The sequence below is a fragment of the Scyliorhinus canicula genome, chromosome 8 (genome assembly GCF_902713615.1).
Source record: "Scyliorhinus canicula chromosome 8, sScyCan1.1, whole genome shotgun sequence".
In the NCBI taxonomy this organism is placed as follows: Eukaryota; Metazoa; Chordata; class Chondrichthyes; order Carcharhiniformes; family Scyliorhinidae; genus Scyliorhinus; species Scyliorhinus canicula.
The window spans coordinates 193,850,033-193,870,778 of record NC_052153.1 but is presented as its reverse complement, the minus strand read 5'-3'; the positions used below and the strand labels follow the sequence as shown (position 1 = coordinate 193,870,778).

At 45.5% G+C, this 20,746-nt stretch overlaps 1 protein-coding gene across 1 annotated transcript in view; it reads left to right on the top strand.

The window, feature by feature from the left end:
* Nucleotides 1-20,746, top strand: part of rictora (RPTOR independent companion of MTOR, complex 2 a) — a 266,098-nt gene that overhangs the window by 114,104 nt on the left and 131,248 nt on the right. The window contains exons 8-11 of the mRNA XM_038805955.1: nt 9,033-9,202; nt 12,455-12,522; nt 13,254-13,321; nt 20,625-20,707. Of these exons, the coding sequence (XP_038661883.1) occupies nt 9,033-9,202; nt 12,455-12,522; nt 13,254-13,321; nt 20,625-20,707 (389 nt within the window). The remainder of the gene's footprint in view (nt 1-9,032; nt 9,203-12,454; nt 12,523-13,253; nt 13,322-20,624; nt 20,708-20,746) is intronic.

Here is a 20,746-nt window from a genome sequence, read left to right as displayed (position 1 = left end):
CTCTACACTATTCCCTTATCGATAGAACATTACAGCGCAGTTCAGGCCCTTCGGATTACTCTTTTTCTTTCATTAAAATACTTGTCCTAAAAATACATGATGACCCTTAGTCCATGAATCACCCAGCTTATTATATCCCCTGCATGAACGCATCCGAGGCAATGTGATCTACCCAAAACAAGTACGGCTGATATTGGATACTACACATTCGGCACTTCCTGCTTCAGTTTCAGTGTGACTGTGATCGAACACCTTCAGTTCAGTGATGTCCTCATCTAAAATATGCGATGTACATATGCTGTTCACACGAAGCATGCTAAATTAGACCAGGTAGTGGAGGATCCTCAGTGTCTTGAAACCGTTGTCCAGCACGAGTCACACCCAAGTATTGAGGAAATTTGGGGTGGGAGGTGGAGAATCTTCATTTATAAGACTAGATTTTGAGGGAGCTGGGTTAACGTCAGTAGAGATATAGGGTGTGAAACGAAGTCCATTATTGGCATGGTTAGTGGTGGGGTATTTCTCAGTGGCTGTAGCGGCAAGAAACAGCCTACGATCCAACAAACTTTTTTTTGCTTCAGAGAGTTTCTATCTGCCAAGTTCGCACTTACAGGGGTTTCCTACTGGCAAGACGATCAATCTCTCTCTCTCTCTCTCCTCTCTCTCCTCTCTCTCTCTCTCTCTCTCTCTCTCTCTCTCTCTCTCCTCTCTCTCCTCTCTCTCTCTCTCTCTCTCTCTCCCCCCCCCCCCCCCCCCAAACCAAAAGACCTGGCCACTGGCACCCTGGTGCAAGATTGCACTGCCAGGGTACCGCCCTGTCCATGGCTCCTAATGGCCTGAGATCAGTCCCCAAGGTGCCGACACTCCTGGTCCACGTTTGTACGGACCAGCATTAAACGGCACCCTGGCGAGGTCTCTCAGGCATGGTGTTGAATCCCGGGCGCTGGGTGAATCCGGTGTCCGGACATTTAAATGAGCAGTTGGGCTCCAGTGATGGCGAGATCCACATCATGCTGAGCGGAGCAAGTCGGATGACTCACGATTGGCCTGGCGAGGAGCCCTATTCATGGCTCTCGCACGATTCACCCGTTGCGTCCGGACCTGCGGCAGGTCGCTGAATTTTGAGCTCGGTCTCTATAAAAGGCATTGAGGGGAGGGCTGCTAAATGACAGTGAGAGGGAGCTAGATTAACATCAGTAGCGATACATGGCACAATTTAACCACTGCGTTGCACCCGCCACAGATCTGGGCATACCGGTTAAATAGCGGGAAAGACCAAAATCGATCCCAAATATGGCCAGCATATCATTAAAACAAACTTGCATTCATTTCTATCTCACAGCGAGATTGAAGTTGAATGTAACGGGAATTAACTGATTCCCCAGCGAGAATTCACGCGGGTCTTGTTTAATACTCCTTTTAAAAACGTGAAGCTGGCACGAGGGGAGTTGAGGAGGTGAGTAACCATTTCCATGTTCCGGCATGCAGCTCAAGGGCACCAGAGCTGCTGGGTCAGTGCTTCCTACCAAAATCTTCCAGGACGGATCTGTCCTTGGTTATGTGCTGACGGTCACTTTAACTCCCTTTAACTGTGAGCAGCATTAAGTTTCACAGCTGAAGGCTATTGCTAATAAGGAATGAAAATCGCTTATTGTCACGAGTAGGCTTCAATGAAGTTACTGTGAAAAGCCCCTAGTCGCCACATTCCGGCGCCTGTCCGGGGAGGCTGGTACGGGAATCGAACCGTGCTGCTGGCCTGCTTGGTCCGCTTTAAAAGCCAGCGATTTAGCCTTGTGAGCTAAACCAGCCCCCTAGTTACTGTGAAAAGCCCCTAGTCGCCACATTCCGGCGCCTGTCCGGGGAGGCTGGTACGGGAATCGAACCGTGCTGCTGGCCTGCTTGGTCTGCTTTAAAAGCCAGTGATTTAGCCTTGTGAGCTAAACCAGCCCCCTTGGCCTTGTTAGCTGTGAGAGCAGTTCCCAGCTGCAGGCTGTGTTTGCTGCTTGCTCCTGTTGGTGACTTGCAAATGCCTGGAGGCTGCTGTAGTTGGGAGTTTGCTTACTGCTACATTTTCTGCTTGCCTGCTGCCTCTTCCCCTTGGGCTTACTTGCTGCTTTCTGGATGAAGGAAAGGAAGAAAGAAGATAGTTGCCTTTCGGCCTTTCTTAACTGGGGTGCGGCGAGGGGACGGTTTTGTCGGGTTTACTCCCAGGCTGAGGTGCAGGGGGGCTTGCCGAGCAGTCTGTGGATGTTTTTAAAGGCCTGTTTTGTGTGTTGACTGTGTATTGTGTTCTTGTGGGTCACCTGTTGATGCCCCCTGTGTTCCTCTTGTCCGGTCCTCGGGCAGGGTGGTGATTGGCAATCGGACGCAGATACTGCAGGAGAGGAGGGACGGCGGCGGCCCAATTCAACTGCACAGCCAGATGTTACAGTGCAACACTTTCATGGACTACCGGTGACTTTTTATGTTCAGTACCCATCTCTTGCTCTTGTTACGGGAGCCGTGGTTCGCTGGTGTGCCTTGGTTTCCTTTTGCACTGTGGTCTACGTTTATTAGGGTGAGAAATTGTCTGATGAAAGCCATGTAACTGGATTATCATTGTCAGTTGCAGCCTCTCCTGCTTCTGTAGCCAGGGAGTTGCTGGAATACGCTGCCAGTGCTGGAGAGGGGGAGGTGTTTTTTGATCTATCTCCCTCCTCCATTATGCTCCAGTCAGTGAGACCGTATGGTGGTTGGCTTAGCACTGATGCAGGTCTGTTGGGGGGGTGGGGGGCACTCTAACTGGTACCCATGTGCAGTCATTCACGCCCACATTTTTTATGCATGCATACTCTCACCTATATGCATCTACTGACGTTAACACAGACGTTTTCCTGTACATGCATTGGGCACCTTTCCACTGATGTAGGCCTGCTGTTGGGGCCGTGGTTTGAGTCTTTTCTTAGCACCCTCCCGCCAATGTATTCTGATGCTGGGGGTGGGCATGCATTGCCTCGGTGTGGGGGGGGGAGGAGATATTGGTGAATGTGTTCTGGGTACCAAGTGATTGGTGTCCTTATTATTGTCTTTTGTATTTTGATTCTGACAAGAAATTAAAATATTTGCAGGTTGTCTTTGCGTCTGGTGGCTGCAGATGCCTGTAGACTGCTTTGCTGTTTCCTTCCTTTCTGCAGCCGGAAAGAAGGACAATTTTTTTCAAAGTTACGTGGCTCCTGGAACACAGGGCTCAGGCAGACTTATGAGTGCAGAAGGCAATCCGGTTTGAAGCAAGAAGACGTTGCGGGACCTGATGCATGACATTGATCCAACTGGGCCTCCTGATGATACCATTGAAGAAATGCTTTTGCAGATTGCTGATGCTTTTGTTTCTGGTGTGGTGACTGCTACATGTAACTAGCACATCATCGCAGGGTAAAACACGCTGGAAGTCAAGGATGTTCAACTGCACCTTGAGGGCCAGTGGAATATGTGGATGTCAGGATTTGGTTGCGGTGAGATTGGATCGTGTAGAATGACCTGCACAGCTGCGGCTTATGGACAGAGAATGGCACTGATACTTGGAACAAGTCACACATTGATAGATCATTTCTACGACAAAGTTCTGGACATGATGAAATTCTCAGACTTATCCTCCATTTCTGTTGAGGAACCTGCAAAGAATGATACTGTGTTTTTTTTTAATGAAATAAGCTGATACAGCTTTATTGGTACCAATATGGAACGGTGACGTTTCTTTGTTGTTTAATGGTTAATGCGATATGTGGAATGTTGCGTAGTTGATTTTCAAATCTTTGTTACTTTTGACCATTTAATAATCAAAATATTTTCAAGTGGCTTCTCCTGGGTACACGTGTTATGTCTCAGACAATGATTATTGCATTGCATTTCAATCAAACCTTGAAGCCTGAACACTTTGCCTGAACTCTAGAAATATCAGCAGCCAACACTCCCAAGAAAGAGCTGGGTTTCAGCACTGGGGATATCCTCGCAATCATGGGATAAGTATGTGGATCAGGAGAGGGCACCTGAGCACGGTCTCCCAAAAATTCCCGGCAGGGGTCTGGTGTCTAGCAACTCCTGATGTGGCCGGGGGTGGGTGTACAGAGCGACGTTCTCCAGCACAACTGGCTAATTGGATGACACTCTTATTTTTTATACATTCAGAGTACCCAATTCATTTTTTCCAATTAAAGGGCAATTTAGCGTGGCCAATTCCCCTACCCTGCACACCTTTTGGGTTGTGGGGGCGAAACCCACGCAAACGCGGGGCGGATGTGCAAACTCCACACAGACAGTGACCCGGAGCCGGGATCGAACCTGGGACTCGTCGCCGTGAGGCAGCAGCACTAACCACTGCGCCAACGTGCTGCCCCCTGGATGGCACTCTTAAACTTGGGGGATTAAAGAGTCCTGGCCTGGAAGCCTTAACTGATTGTCGATCTCTATCCTTCTCCACTTCCTTGCAGATATAACAATATAACTGATTATTTCAGTCCTGCAGAGGCTGTCTTCGCGGTGCTGGTGGAAGCCTAGGCGGCCAGACACTGGAGAATGTGGTTGTGTTGACGCAAGCCGGAGGTGGCACCCCATGTGCAGGAGGCTGTCACACACCCAGAGGACCTGGCTGCCCATCACCCGAGGAGTAATCCAGAAGGGATGCCAGCAATGACCCAAGGTGGACAGGGGTCGTTGGTCTTTCGAAGAGATGACGGACAGCATGCGCTGCAGGAGACTGTCTCAACAAACAGACAGTGCAGCACATGTGCCACATGACTTGGCACCCCGCGGAGGAGGAGGACACCCATTCCCATTGGCCGTGAAGGTCACCGCAGCATTGAACATTTATGCAGCCGCTTCATTCCAGTGCTCGAGTAGGAACTTGTGTAGCATATCACAAGCTAAATCAACTTTGAGCTGGTCCAAGCCCATCAAGGTGACCAAGCTGCAGGATCCTCCACCATCACCGGGATGTCCTAGGTCCAAATGTTAATTGATGGCACTCATGTTGCCTTGAGTGAATCAAGCCATCAGGAAGTGCCCTTCATTAACAGGAAGGGGTTCCACTCCTTGAATGTTCAACTTGTGTGCGACCATCACCTTGGGATCATGCACGTGTGTGCACACTTCCCAGGGAGCATGCATGGCAGCGACATGCTGGGATACTCGTAGATCTCCGTCATTTTTGAGGACCACCCCGGATGACGGGTTGGCTCTTGGGGTATAAGGAGTACCCACTGAGGTCTTGGCAGATGACACCAGTGCAGAAGCTGGAGACCGATATAACGAGGCCCATGGTGCCACCCATGCTGTAATTGAGCGGTGCATCGGAGTGCTCAAAATATGGCTCTGATGCCTGGACCATTGTGGAGGTGCTCTGCAATACACCCCTCAGAGGGTCGCCCGCTTTGTGGTTGTCTGCTATGACTGCCACAACCTGGTGCAGCAGCGGGATGGCGTGCTGGAGGAGGGGGGAAATGCAGCCTTATCTGAGGAGGAGGAGCCAGACCAGGAAGGGATGGTGGAGACTGGGGAGGAGCCACAGGAGGAGCTCGAGGGTGGAGGACAGATGGCGGCAAGGGTCTGGCATGTCCGGAGGATCGTAGAGGGTCTAATCTTTGCCTGCTTCTCATAGGACGAGACATTGCCCATCAATCCCATGGTGTTGATGCCCTCAGCGATGCTCCTCAGTGACTGGGTCAGACTCTGCAGTGCCCCAGCATTGTCCTCCTATGTCTTGGAGACTTCCCTCAGCAACTGAGATGTTCTTTTAGTGCCTCAGCAATGTCCACCTGCTTTGGTGCCATGTCCCTCAGTGACTGGGACATAATGTTGAGGCCCTCAGCCATGGTTGTCACAGACTGAGTCATGCCTTGAACCACCAATCAAGACGCTGACCTCATGCCCCAGGAATTCCACTGAGGTCGCCACCCTAGCAATGTGGCCTCAGTACCACCCATGATCGACATCATCGTCTGCACCCGTAGCCTTTTGAACTCCTCCAGTCAGCCATGCACTCGCTGGAATGTCGCTGATGTCCCCTCCTGAATCCCATGGCCGTGCCCGAAAATCTGCATCAGCTCTGGATAACCTTGTCCAGAGGCTCGGCATCTGACTGGGATCCAGCAGACCTCTGCTGACTCCCTTGGATATTCCTGCCTCCACCTGATGTAACTGTATGGTGCTCCCCAGATTGTTATTTTTTAATCGTCCATGGGAAATGGACGCCTAGCCAGGCCTGTATTTATTACTCATGCCTGAGGGCAATTAAGAGTCAACCACATTGCTTTTTTAAAAATACATTTAGAGTACCCATTTCTTTTTTTTCCCAATTAAGGGACAATTTAGCATGGCCAATCCACCTACCGTGCACATCTTTGGGTTGTGGGGGCGAAACTAACGCAAACACGGGGGGAATGTGCAAACTCCACAAGGTCAGTGACCCAGAACTGGGACCACTGCCACCGTACTGCCCGGAGTCAACCACATTGCTGTGGGTCTGGAGTCATATGTAAGCCAGACCAGGTAAGGACATCAGATTTCCTTCCCTAAAGGAGATTAGTGAACCAGATGGGTTTTTACGACAATCGACAATGGCTTCATGGTCACCTTTAGACTTTTAATTTGAGATTATTGAATTCAAATTTCACCATCTGCAATCGTGGGATTCGAACCCAGGTCCCCAGAGTGTGACTCTAGGTCTCTGGATTACTAGTCCAGCGACGATACCACTGCCTCCCAGAACCTGGGCAGCAGAAACCTGCCCACTAATATCGCCCACTGAGGTGCATGTCTCTGCTGGTGATGGGTGGGATGATAGCTGTGATGCCTCAATGGTGGTCTCCTCTGAGGTGATCTCTTTTGTGGGGGAAGGACGACTCTGCATGAACTGGCCCCATGATGGACATCCTGCAAGAAAATGGACATGTGGTCAGTGAAAGGAAGGATTATTTTGTCTGACATAAACAACTTACTTGAGACAGATCATCTGGATAGAACCTCGTCTCTGTGGCCAGGCCAACCTCTCTGTCGGTGGCTGCCCTCTTTGGTCAACCCCACGATCTGCAGGGCCCGTTTCTCGTAGGGGTTGAGGATTCGGATCTCTGTACTCCGTCCACCGTTTTGACTCTTTCCCACTTATAATGGGCTATCTTCTCCTGCTTTGTGAACTGCAGTTTTGGAAGATCGGGGGAGGGGGGCACAGGTCTATGGCAGGTGGCACGTGTGGGTGCTTGGACTTGAAGTGGTTGAGCTGAGGGTGCCAGAGGGTGCTGACGAACAAGCGCACGGATCAGATGTGGGTGTCAGTGAGTGATTTGTGGGGGCACAGGGGATTGGAAATTTAAGGGCTGGCAAGTGGAATTGATGCCAGAAGAGAGTTGGCAACCTACCCTTGCAACTTGGTGGAGGCCGTTGGTCTTCTGTCATTGGATGGTGGTCTTCCTGACAGCTGCTGCCACTGCCTCCCAGGTGGTATTGGTGGTGCCGTTGTCTGTACTTGGACCCCTCTGGGGAGCAGGACGTCCCATCTCGCATCCAAAGCATCCAGAAGCCTGGCCAGGTTGGTATCGCCAAAGCGAGGAGCATGTGTGTTGACTGGATGTGTGGTGAGGGAGCATTTAAAAGCAGCTCCCTCTTATTAGCGGTGAGACACTGAGGTGCAAATCTGACAAATCAGACAGCGAGACAGCCGGTAATGGTGAGAAGCTCGTGGAGGCTTATTTCCGACACAATGTGCTGTTAAATACGGGCTGCGGTCTCACCAACACGGCCGTCAAGAAACACCCTGTCAAACGTGGCCAAAATAACACTTGTGAATTTTTCGGTTAAATTGCACCCACAATCTCTATAAAAGCACTGAAGGAAAGGAGTGACCATGTGAGTGGCTGGATTAACAACAGAAGAGATGCAGTCTGTAATACAAGGCCTTGAGGAAGGCCTAGCTCAGTCATTATTTAAACAGTCTGGATAAACACCAGTAGATTCGGTACTGAACACCGAGGTTATTGAGTAATGGTGAGAGGGAATTGGATTATCATCAAAAGAGCGATTCTGTGTACAGGGTGTCGGAACTTGTCCCTTCCAGCAAGTGGTTTCTGTTCTATTTCCATCTCTGGAGTGCTTTGGAACTGGCTCTTTTCCCCTCCAACCATTTAGTATCATCAGCACTGTCTGTTTAAGAATTCAGAACAAGAAAGAACAACCTTGTATTGAAAAATGCCCTTTTACACCCTCTGAACACCTCAAACTGCTTCATAGCCAATGAATTAATGTTGGAATCGAGACAGCTGTCGTCTCAGCAAACCGAGCACCCAATTTGTGCATGAGGTCCCACAAACAGCCATGAAATAAATGATCAGTTAATGGGAATAATTTTTGCCTTCCTTGTTTGGTTGATAAACTAACAGTGAATTGCAATGGTTTAGCTCACTGGGCTAAATCGCTGTCTTTTAAAGCAGACCAAGCAGGCCAGCAGCACGGTTCGATTCCCGTACCAGCCTCCCCGGACAGGCGCCGGAATGTGGCGACTAGGGGCTTTTCACAGTAACTTCATTTGAAGCCTACTTGTGACAATAAGCGATTTTTCATTTGTTTTTCAATGGAAATGACTGTTAGACGGGTTTTATAACTGATGGGCAATTGACTGTTAATTTATCATTTGAGAGGTGATGGTGAGGGTTATGCCAATCTGTTTTCTTGGTGTTGAATGATGGAGTGGAAAGTTCCTTAAATACCAGGATATCCTCCTGTATATTGCAAAGTGCTGTTGAATCTTTTACATTTATGTGAACAGGGAAGTTAAGGCTTCAATTTAATATCAGATCTGAAAGATGATGTTTCTTACTGGATTACTGCATTACTGCACTGGAGGGTCAACTGAGATTATGCAGTCAAATCCTCGACTAGGGCTGGAACTCATAAATCAACTGCAAAGTCAAATGGATGTTTTAGCTTTGATTGCAGTTTCCCCTTCATCAAGATCCCAGGTTTTTCTATTTTCTGTATGTAAATGTGGGAATTTTATTTTTACTTAGCACTTCAGAATGCGGAGGTGGTTGCCCTCCGTGGAGGTCTTAGCACCATCCTGAAGAATGTGATTGATTGCCAACTGAATCGCATAAACGAGGCGCTCATTACAACCATTCTGCACTTGCTAAATCACCCAAAGACACGGAAATATGTACGAGCTGATGTGGAGTTGGAGGTATGGCTACTTTTACTTTTCATTTCAGTAGTAATGGCTGACTTGAAATACAGTAATCTTGTTTTGTACAAATTCTGCCCTGGATGGTTCAACTAGTAAACATGTAGAAGAAATTTAATTAGTTTCCCCCAACCCCCCACTAACCACTCCCAAGAGCATAGTAGGTATAGGTACCCAACAGTGAAGCACTGAGCCCACAGACCAGAAGGTCCAAGATGCAGTTTGCAGTCTGTGCTATAAAACTGATAGGAACTAGGAGCAGAAGTAGGCAACTCAGCCCTTCGAGCCTGCTCCACCATTAAATCAGATCATGGCTGCTCTCTTCCTGGTCTCAAATCCACCTCCCTATCTGTTCCCATATCCCTTTAACCCGTTTTTTAAAATCCAAAATATATCTATCTCCTCCTTGAAACCATTTAATGATTCAGATTCCACCACATTGGGGCAGCGAGTTTCACAAATTCACCACCCTCTGAAAAAAATGGTTCCTCCTCATCTCAGTTTTAAATCTACTGCCTCTCAACCGATATCTGTGACTTCTCGTTCTAGATTGCCCCACAAGGGGAACATTCGTCTACATTTACTTTAGCGATCCCTTTTAATATTTTTGTACCTCAATGAGATCCCCCCTGATTCTTCTATACTCCAGCGTGTATAAAGCCAAACTGTTTAATATCTCCTCATCGTCAACCCTTTCATCCCCGGAATCAATCTGGTGAACCTCCTCTGAACTGCCTCCAATGTCACCACATCCTTCCTCAAATAAGGAGACCAAAACTGAACACACTACTCTAGATTTGGTCTCACCAACACCCTATACAATTGCAACAGCACCTCTCTATACTTTTATACTCCAGTCCTTTTGCAATAAACGTTAAAATTCCATTTGCCCTTTTAATTACATGCTGTACCTGCATACCGACTTTCTGCGATTCATGAATAAAGGCACCCAGACACATTTTGAATCTGTTTTCCGTTTGGATAATAATTTGCTTTTCTATTTTTTCAGTAAAAATGGATAACCTCGCATGTATCCACATAAATTTTTTTAAATATAATCTTTATTGCCACAAGTAAGTTTATATTAACACGTCAATGAAGTTACTGTGAAAATCCACTGAGGGATAATTCAGAATGTCACCTAGCAAGCATGTCTTTTGGTATTTGTGGGAGGAAACCGGAGCACCCGGAGGAAACCCACGCAGACACTGGCAGACTCCGCACAATGACCCAAGCCGAGAATAGAACCTGGGACCCTGGCGCTGTGAAGCAACAGTGCTAACCACTGTGCTGCCGCACTGCCCCCATTAAACTCCATCTGTCATATTTTGGCCTATTCGCCTAGCCCATCTATATCCATCTGTAAAATCTTTTATCTCCTCTTCACTGCCTGCCTTCCCACCTATTTTAGTATCATCCGCATTTTTTTCTGTGTTACACTCTGTCCCTGCTTGCAGATGATTTATATAGATTATGAACAGTTGTGGTCCGAGGACTGACCCCTGTGGCACCCCACTAGTTACAGTTCAGCCAGAGAAGGACCCATTTATCCCGACCCTCTGCTTTCTGTCAGTCAGCCAACCCTCAATCCAATCTAGTACTCTACCCCCAAGCCCATGCAATCTCACCTTCTAGAGCAATCTTTTATGTGGCACCCTGTCAAACACCTTCTGGAAGTCTAGATATACCACATCCACAGGTTTCCCATTATCTACCTTGCTGGTTACATCCTCAAAGAACTCGCGTAATTTTGCCAAGTATGACCTACCCTTCATATAACTCTGCTGACAATGGTGGATTAAGCTTTGCTTTTCCAAATGTTCAGTCATCTCCTTAATGATTGACTCTAGCAACTTCCCTCAACACAAGAGGTCAAGCTAACCCGTCTATAGTTTCCAACTTTTTACCCCTCTCCCTTTTTGAATAGAGGTTTCCAATTAGCCCGTTTCCAATACACTGGGACCTTTCCAGAATCCAGGAAATTTTGAAATATCATAACCAATGCATGCGCTACCTCTGCTGACACCTCCTTTAATACCCTAGAGTGCAGTCCATCAGGTCCCAGACACTTGTCTGGCTTTAATCCCATTAGTTTATTCAATACCTTCTCCCTAGTGATGATTATTGTTCCTCTGCAATAACTCGCTTTTGGAATTTTGTGTTATCTTCCACTGTGAAGACTGACAAAATATTAGTTCAGTGCCTGCGCCATCTCCAGTATCGTCCTCTAAAGGGCCAATATTTACTTTAGCTATTCCCTTCCTCTTTATATACTTATAGACGCTTTTGATATCAGTGTTTGTTTTCTGCTTGTTTCCTTTAGTAGCTCAGCTTAGCTCTTTTGATTTGATTTTTCGTAGCCTTTTGCTGAACCTTAAAGTTTTCCCAATCCTCCAGCTTACCATTAGCTTTTACTGTATGGTATGCCCTAGATTTTGCCTTTATGTATTCCTTGTTTAGCCATGGAACGTTTTTCTCCCTTTTACAATTCCTCTTTCTCTCAGGAATATACTTTAATTGAGAGGTATTTAATATCTCCCTGAACATCCACCACTGTTCCTATCCTCAATTATTTGTGCCCAGTCTACTTGGGCAAACTCTTTCCCCAGGCCTGTATAATTACCTCTGCCCAACGCTAAAATTCTAATATGGCACACTCTTCCCTCGCTCGTGCTAACAGGAGCAATATCTAAATGCGAGGAGGACAAGATGCTTGGATGCAATCTTGGACAACAAAAGATGAGTGGAGCAAAGATATAAGGGCAAATTATATATTTCCAGAAAGATTAGGGCTTTCTGGAAACGCATGGTGGGAAATTGCTGTGTAGCATCATAACCCAGTATTCACTTCTTTTGAAGTGTGGATCCAATCTTCATGTGATTAAATGTGCACATGTGAACAGTCAACTTATTGGGACTGCTCTTATTTGGTTCCACTCTTACCAATAGGCAGAACATGCGGTGTCACCTTGGGAGTTCTGCTGTTGGCTGACTCTGTTTTCAGATGAGTGATGGTATGTTTTGTGAGCTTTGCTGCTGTATAGGTTGGAAGGGATGTAGGTTGTGAAGCCAACTAACTTGTATAGGGTTCTATTATCATCACCCAGGGTTGCCAATACTTTGGGTGGGTGATGCATAGGGAGTATTTGACAATTTGTACCTCAATTTGTGAAGTAGCATTCTCAAGTACTTCGATTTATTTTAAAACAAGCTGAAATTGTAGGAACTATGTTGTTTTCTTCTTTGTTGCAGCAAATCTTAGCACCCTACACTGATTTTCACTACAGGCACAATCCAGACACTGCAGAGGGACAGCTCAAGTAAGTTCTCTCTTTCATATGTTTTCAAATACAACAAAATGCATTATCCTGAAGAGATTTATCGTGAGGGGCACAGGCAGAATAATCAGTCCCATAACCCACCAACCAGAGGGAAGGATTTTTCTGAATGCTTAGTGGATAAATACCGAAGAAGATTAGTCCTGTTCCGAAGAAATTATATTTGACTTGAAACGTTTACGCTGTTTCTTCCTCCACAGTGCTTCTCGACCTGCTGAGTATTTACGGCCTTTTCTGGTTTTATTTCAGATTTTCAGCATCTGTAGAATTTTGCTTTCATATTATTATGGATAAATACTCTAACTGGTATGGTGGGGGCTAGTAAGGTTCCAAGCTTTCATATTCAGTCTCTGCGCTGAACTAACCTATTTCCACTGGGTTGCATCAAGTAGACTGGAGGGGCTACAACTGGCTTTAATGCCCTGGCCTGGAGAGAGGGGAAATGAGGCAGGATCTCTGCTCCTGCTCTTGGCCATGATCCAATGATTCACACTTGAATGTGTATGGATATTGGGCAGACAGGATGCAGTTGCTTTCCCTGAAGATGTGGAGCCAACTGACACTTTTGTCGGTATTTTTTTAGAATAGGAACCATGGGGTGCAGTAGCGCACTGTGGATCCATACTCCAGGATATACCTTCAGGGATGAAAAAGGTGAATGGAGTTGTTGCTTTTAGGTGTGTAACAGTTTTGTATTTCTTGATTTCATGCAGAGAAGACAGAGAAGCACGATTATTAGCAAGCAAAATGGCAATAGTAGCAGCCTTCCGATCTTGGGCAGGTAAGACTCGGCAAGACACATAAGCCAAATCAACTGTTTTATCAATATTTGTTCTTAGGATGTGGCGAACACAGGCAAGGCAGCATTTATTACCTGTCCCCAGTTACCCTGAGGGCATTGAACCAACTATACAGTAAAGGATTAGAGTACAGATAGGAAGATCACATCTTAGTGTCATCCCAGGTTAGATAAAAATAGTGTGATTGGTGATTGAACTGCTCAGCATTGGGGTAGTGGTAGCATAGCACTGGACTTGTAATCCAGAGGCCCAGGTTAATGTACTGTGGCCATAGGTTCAAACCAACCACGGCAGCTGGTGGAGTTTAATTTCAGTTAATAAATCTGGAATTAAAAAGCTAGTCTCAGTAGTAGTAACCGTGAAACCATTGTGAATTGTCATAACACAAAACCCATCTAGTACACAAATGTCCTTGGACTATAAGACATAGGAACAGAGAAATAGGCCCTGAGCTCATCAAGTCTGCTCTGCCATAAAGGGGGATCATGACTGACATGATAATCCTCAACTCCACTTCCCTGCCTTATCCCCATAGTCTTTGATTCACTTACTGATTAAAAACCTGTCTATCTCGGCCGTCATCCAGAATGTCACAAGCTCACCACCAGCCTCTTCATCTCTGTCTTAAATGGGCAACTTCTTACTCTGGTCCCAGACTCCAGTATCTACCATGTCATGCTCCCTGAGAATACTACAGTCTTAATAAGGTCACCTCTTGTTCTTCTAAACACCAATGAGTACGGACTCAATCTACTCAACCTGTCCTCATAAGAAAATCCCTCCCTCCATACCTGGGATCAACCTAGTGAACCTTCTCTGGACAGCCTCCAATCTGGATCTTTCATTAGATAAGAGAACCAATACTGTTACACCGTTCTCGGTGTGGTCTAACTGGTGCCCTGATTAGTTTTAGCAAAACTTCCTTATTTCTATGCTCTTTTGCCTTCCCTATTATGTGCTGAGCTTGTAAGCTAGCTTTTTGCGATTTATGAAATGAAAATGAAAATCGCTCATTGTCACAAGTAGGCTTCAAATGAAGTTACATTTATGCACGAATACCTCCGCGCCCCCCCCCCCCCCCCCTCAAATCCCTTTGTGCTGCAGCTTTTTGCAGTCTTTCACCATTTAAATAATATTCAGCTCCCTTATTCTTCCTACCGAAGTGCATAACTTAGATTTTCCTGCAGTATATTCCATCTGCCAAGTTTCTGCCCACTCCCTAACCTGCCTGCATCCCTCTGCAGATTGTGTTCTCACCTATTTTTGTGTCATCTGCAAACTTAGCAATAGTGCATTCACTCCCTTCATCAAGTCATTACTATATATAGTAAATAAAGATTGGACGCAAAGTATTTATTTAACTCCTGTGCCATTTCCTGGTACCCCATGATTATTTCCTCATTTTTTAAGGGGCCTGTATTCACTTTGGTCTCTCTCTTCCTTTTTATTTATTTAAAGAAGCTCTTACTGTCAGTTTTTATATTACTTCCTTGATCCTTCATCGTTACTCTTCTCCCTCTTTATTATTTTTGGGTCATCTTTTCATTTTTAAAATTTTCCCAATTCTCTGGCTTACCACTAACCTCTTGCACATTGTATGTTTTTTTTTCATATTCTCATTATCTTCCTTGGTTAACGATGGTTGATTTATCCATTTTCCTCACTGGGATACATCTTTGTTGTGAGTCATAAACTATTTTCACAAACGTCTGCCAATGCTGGTCAATCATCATTCCAGCTAATCGCCTTTCCTAGTTCACTCCAGCCAACTCTACCCTTGTTCCATTGTAGCCAGGGGATCGTTTAGCACAGTGGGCTAAATAGCTGGCTTGCAATGCAGAACAATGCCAGCAGTGTGGGTTCAATTCCAGTATCGGCCTCCCTGAACAGGCGCCGGAATGTGGCAACTAGGGGCTTTTTCCCAGTAACTTCATTGAAGCCTACTTGTGACAATAAGCGATTATTATAATTATTAATTATCTTTATTTAAGTTTAGCACAATTGTTTCTGACCCAAGTTTCTCACTCTCAAACTGATTGTTAAATTCTACCATGATATGGTCATTGTTTCCTGGGGATTTTTACTCTTGAGTTTGTTAATTAAATCTGCCTCATTACACGTTACCAGATCCAAAATAGCCTGATCCCTGGTTGGAACCACAGCATATTGTTCGAGGACCTGTCCCAAATACACTTATAGAGTCATAGAGGTCTACAGCACAGAAAAGGCCATAGTGTCACCACCGGTCAAAAACAACCATTCTCCAGCACTTTGTCCATAGCCATGTCTGCCCTTGCATTGCAAGTGCACATTTAAATACTTCTTAAATGTTATGAAGGCCTCTGCCTCCACCACCCTTTCAGGTGGTGAGTTCTAGACTTCGTCCACCTTCTGAGTGAAAATATTTTCCTCATATCCCCTCTAAGCCCCCTGCTCCTTACCTTAAATCTATGCCCCTGTCATTAATCCCTCCACCAAGGAAAAGTTTCTTATGAATTCTTTACGGAAGGAAATTATCATCTTTACCTGGTCTGGCCTGCAAGTGACTCCAAACCCACAGCAATGTGGTTGATTCACAAAGGCTCTCTGAAATGCTCCACCAAGCCATTCAGTTGTATAAATCTGTTACAAAGTTTAAAGAAAGGAGAGAAAACAGACAGTCCACCCAATCATGATCCAAAGCTCTAGAAATTACATCTGCACATCCAGCCCTACAAGTCCTCCTGAGTAACATGTGATGAGGCCTTGTGTCAAAATTGGGAAAACTAACTCACAGACTAGTCAAGCAACAGCCTCACATTGTCATTCTCATAGAATACCATACCAGTCAACACCACTACCATCCCTGGGTGTGTCCTGGCCCACCTGAGGTGGTGGCATAGTGGTATACAGTCAGGACGGGACAGCACGATAGCACAGTGGTTAGCACATTTGCTTCACAGCTCCAGGGTCGCAGGTTCGATTCCCGGCTTGGGTCACTTTCTGTGCGGAGTCTGCACGTCCTCCCCGTGTTTGCGTGGGTTTCCTCCGGGTGCTCCCGTTTCCTCCCACAGTCCAAAGGTGTGCAGGTTAGGTGGATTGGCCATGATAAATTGCCCTTATTGTCCAAAAATGGTTGGCTGGGTTACAGGGATAGGGTGGATGTGTGGGCTTGAGTGGGGTGCTCTTTCCAAGAGCCGGTGCAGACTCGATGGGCCAAATGGCCTCCTGCGCTGTAAATTCTATGATTCCTCAACATTGACTCCGGACTCCATGAAGTCTCATGGCATTAAGTCAAACATGGGCAAGCAAACCTATGGCTGGTTACCACCCACCACCACTACATCTTCGCCATCACCCTTCAACCCACATGTTCTTCAGCTGATGAATTAGTACTCCTCCATGTTGACATTGCTTGGAAGCAGCATCACGGGCACAGAATGTACTCCGATGACCTACCTATGCCTCCTGCTGAGGTCCCCAGCATAGGCAGTCTTCAGCCAGTTTGATTTAGTCCGCATGATGTCAAACAGCTGCTGAAGGCTATGGACCCTGACAGTACTCTGGCAGTACTGAAGGAAGGTGCTCCAGAACTAGCCGCGCCCCTAGCCATGCTGTTTCAGTACAGTTACAACACTGACATGTACCTGACAATATGGAAAATTGCCCAGTACACAAAGCAGGTCAAATCCAACCTGGTCAAATCTACTTGGAATTATCTCAAACGTGATGTCGTCGACAGTGCTATCAAGCAACACTTATTGAGAAATAACCTGCTCACTGACGTTCTGTACGAGTTCTGCCAGGGTCACTCAGCTCCTGACCTCATTACAACCTTGGTCAAACTTGGACAAAAGAGCTGAATGCAAGAGGTGAGACGAGTGTGATTGTCCTTGACATCAAAGCAGCATTTTACAGCGTGTAGCAAAACTGGAGTCAATGGGAATCAGGGAGGGGGGGGGTTGGGATTCTCCGCTGGTTGGAGTCACACACAGCACAAAGGAAGATGGTCGTGGTTATTGGAGGTCAATCTCCTCAGTCCCAGGCCATCACTGCAGGAGTTCCTCAGTGTAATGTCCAAAACACAGACATCTTCATCTGCTTCATCAGTGACCTTCCTTCCACCATAAAGTCAGAAGTGGAAATGTTTGCTGATGATTACGTTATGTTCAGCACCATTAACACCTCCTCGGATACTGAAGCACTCCATTACCATTTGACCTGGATAGCATAAGTGGCAAGTAACATTCATACCACTCAAGTGCCAGGCAGTGCCCATCTCTAACAAGAGACTATCCAGCAATTTCCCCTTGATATTCGATGGCATTACCATCACTAAATTCCCACGATTGACTTCCTGAGGGTTACCATTGACCAGAAACTGAATTGAACCAGCAATTTACTGTGGCTACAAGAGGGGGTCAGAGGCTGGGAACTCTGCAGCGAGTGTCTCTCCTCCTGACTCCCTAAAACTGGTTCACCAACTGCAATGTGCATGTCAGGAGTGGCAGCAGTGTATACCATCTATAAGATGCATTGCAGCAACTCACCAAATCTCCTGAGGCAGCACCTCCCAAACCCCAAGACTCTGCCCATCTCGAAGGACAAGGACAACAGATCTGTGGGAGTAGCACCACCTGGAGGTTCCCCTCAAAGTAACTCGCCATCCTGACTTAGAAGTATAGAACATAGAACGATACAGCGCAGTACAGGCCCTTCGGCCCTCGATGTTGCACCGACATGGAAAAAAAAACTAAAGGCCATCTAACCTACACTATGCCCTTATCATCCATATGCTTATCCAATAAACTTTTAAATGTCCTCAATGTTGGCGAGTTCACTACTGTTATAGAAAACTGTTCACTACTGTTCACTACTGTTATGAAGTATAGTCTATTCCTTCACTGTCGCTGGGTCAAAATCCTGGCACTGTGGGTGTACCTACACCACAGATTGCAGCCGTTGAAGAAGGCAGCTCACCACCAACCGCCTTAAGGGCAATTTGGAATGGGCAGTAAATGCTGGTGTAGTCGACGATTCCCACATCTTGTGAAATAATAAGTAAAATCCTCCCAAGAGGCGACCCGGTAACCCAAGCCCTATATTCTAAAATTCTGACATACCCAGTGACATTAATGGAAGAAGTGATGTTTGTCACTTGTTATGATTGTGTGCAAGATTTAAGAAGAGCTGTCAACTGATCATCTGACATTCCTGACTCCATATGAATGCCAGTGATTTGAAAACTGGTGTGGTATAATTTAAAGCTCTTTCATGCTAATAGGTGGAAGGAATGTTGTAACATAGTCACTGCTCAGTACGACACTGCCTGAAAATATATTTTTCTTTGATACAATCCTGATCTGTTGATAGTGAATGGCAGACTAAAAAGGGAGCATGTTGTCTAATCACTTTTGGCTTCTTGTAACACCTCATTACTGAGCGGGTCCAATTGAATCCAAGGGGACTGATACAGCATTGGTTTCATGCGTTGTTCAGGCATATATTGGAGAGCCTTTATTCCATTTTTTCTTAATCCATTTACCTTGGTGGGTAGAAGAGAAACATGGAGATAAGTCAGTACTTCATGATCCCACCAGCCCCCTGATTAAGCCAGAGGCCCCTTAAGCCATCCCACTGCCCAAAAATATCTAAAGATGGAGTTTTCTCTGGAAGCTATTTACGCTCTTTATAATATGTTGCAGAACATGACTGCTCTCCTGACTGAGTTCATCAGGATTGTTCCGATCCTTTCCTACTATACTGAGGTAGCAGCATTGTGGAAATTGGTGCTGTACAAATGTGCCAAATCTTAACTTGCCCGCCATTACAGTCCAGACCTGGCCAGCTGCTAACCTACTGTTTTTCCAGTCAGTCGCAGAGCATTAAACATGGTTAAAATTCAAGGTATTCAGTGCTGTTCGCGCTGATTTATTTAACTAACCCAGTGATATAGGGAACAAGTCTCGATGTTTTTTCCTCGAAGCTAATCAAATTAGATTTCAACCTGAAATTCATTGTGGGTATGTTTTTCTATATGAATCATCAAGACTCAGTCTCAGGTATCCATTATTTCATATATAAACCATCTGCATACCTCAGAGTCTAATTTATACGTCGCTGTTATCTGTTCTATATTTATTATTTCACTGATATATATGTATATATTAAGACATAGAAATTGGATGAACAGTGTGTAAACATTCAATATATTTGTATGAAATAACTATCTGATATCTGTACGGAGGTGTTAACCCATGTATAGTAGTAAGCAGGGGAAGTTAATTGTGCTGCATGAAGCATTCTCACCAATAGCACCCAGTTTAATTTTTGACTTTACATGATTTGATGGTGACTATAATTTATGCCCCATTAAAGTTAACTTAATACTGATTAAAACGGCAACAAATTACAAGAGAGCAGTAATAAATTTGTAGAATAGACAGATAATTGGCAAATGAAGATCAACAGACAAATGTAAGGTTTGGTAGGAAGAATTGTTACTGGAGGATGCCATTCTAGGAGCAAAGAGATCTTGGAGTACAAATACACCAGTCACTAAAGGTTGTGCTGTTCATTAGCAAGGCCATTAAAAAAGCAAACCAAACACCAGGCTTTATATCTGGAGGAATTCAATTGAAAAGTGGGGAAGTTAAGCTAAATCTGTACAAAAGTTTGCTTGATTAGACTGCGCTTTTAGAGTATTGCGTTCCGTTCTGTTCACCATATTATAGAAAAGATATAGAGACACCGGAGGCGCTGCAGAGAAGATACACAAGGATGACAGCAGAAATGTGTATGTACACCTGGAAAGGATTAACAACCGAATCTCTTGGGAGAAAGAAGAGGCTGAGGGGTGACATAACAGAAGTTTTTAAAATTTGATGGAGTGGACATAAGAGAGGATATTTCCACTTGTGGGAAGAGACTATCACCACTACATAGTCACCAGGCAATCCAATAGGGAGTCCAGAAGAACTTCACCAAGAGAGTGGTGAGAATGTGGAACTCTCTACCAGAGGGAGCGGTTTCAGTGAATATTATAGATTAATTTGAAGGGATAAGCTGGACAAGCAAATGAGGGCGAAGGAAATAGGGGGTTATGATGGTAAATTTAGATGAGAAAAGATGGGAGGAGCTTAAACACCAGCATGGACTGGTTGGGCCGAATGGCCTGTTTCCAAGCTGTATATCCTTGAGTGTTTTAAAAACCCTATCTGAATCTGAAGGTATGGTATTTGAAGCTGAAATTTGAGTCTGTAATCTCATTTAACACTGGCTGCCTTGATTGTGTTTGGTTTGCAGGAATTATAAATCTGTGCCGGCCCGGAAACTCGGGTATCCAGTCTTTAATAGGAATACTTTACATACCAAATATAGAAGTACGGGTAGGTAGCACTTGCAAATGTTCTGGCTGTCCAATGTAG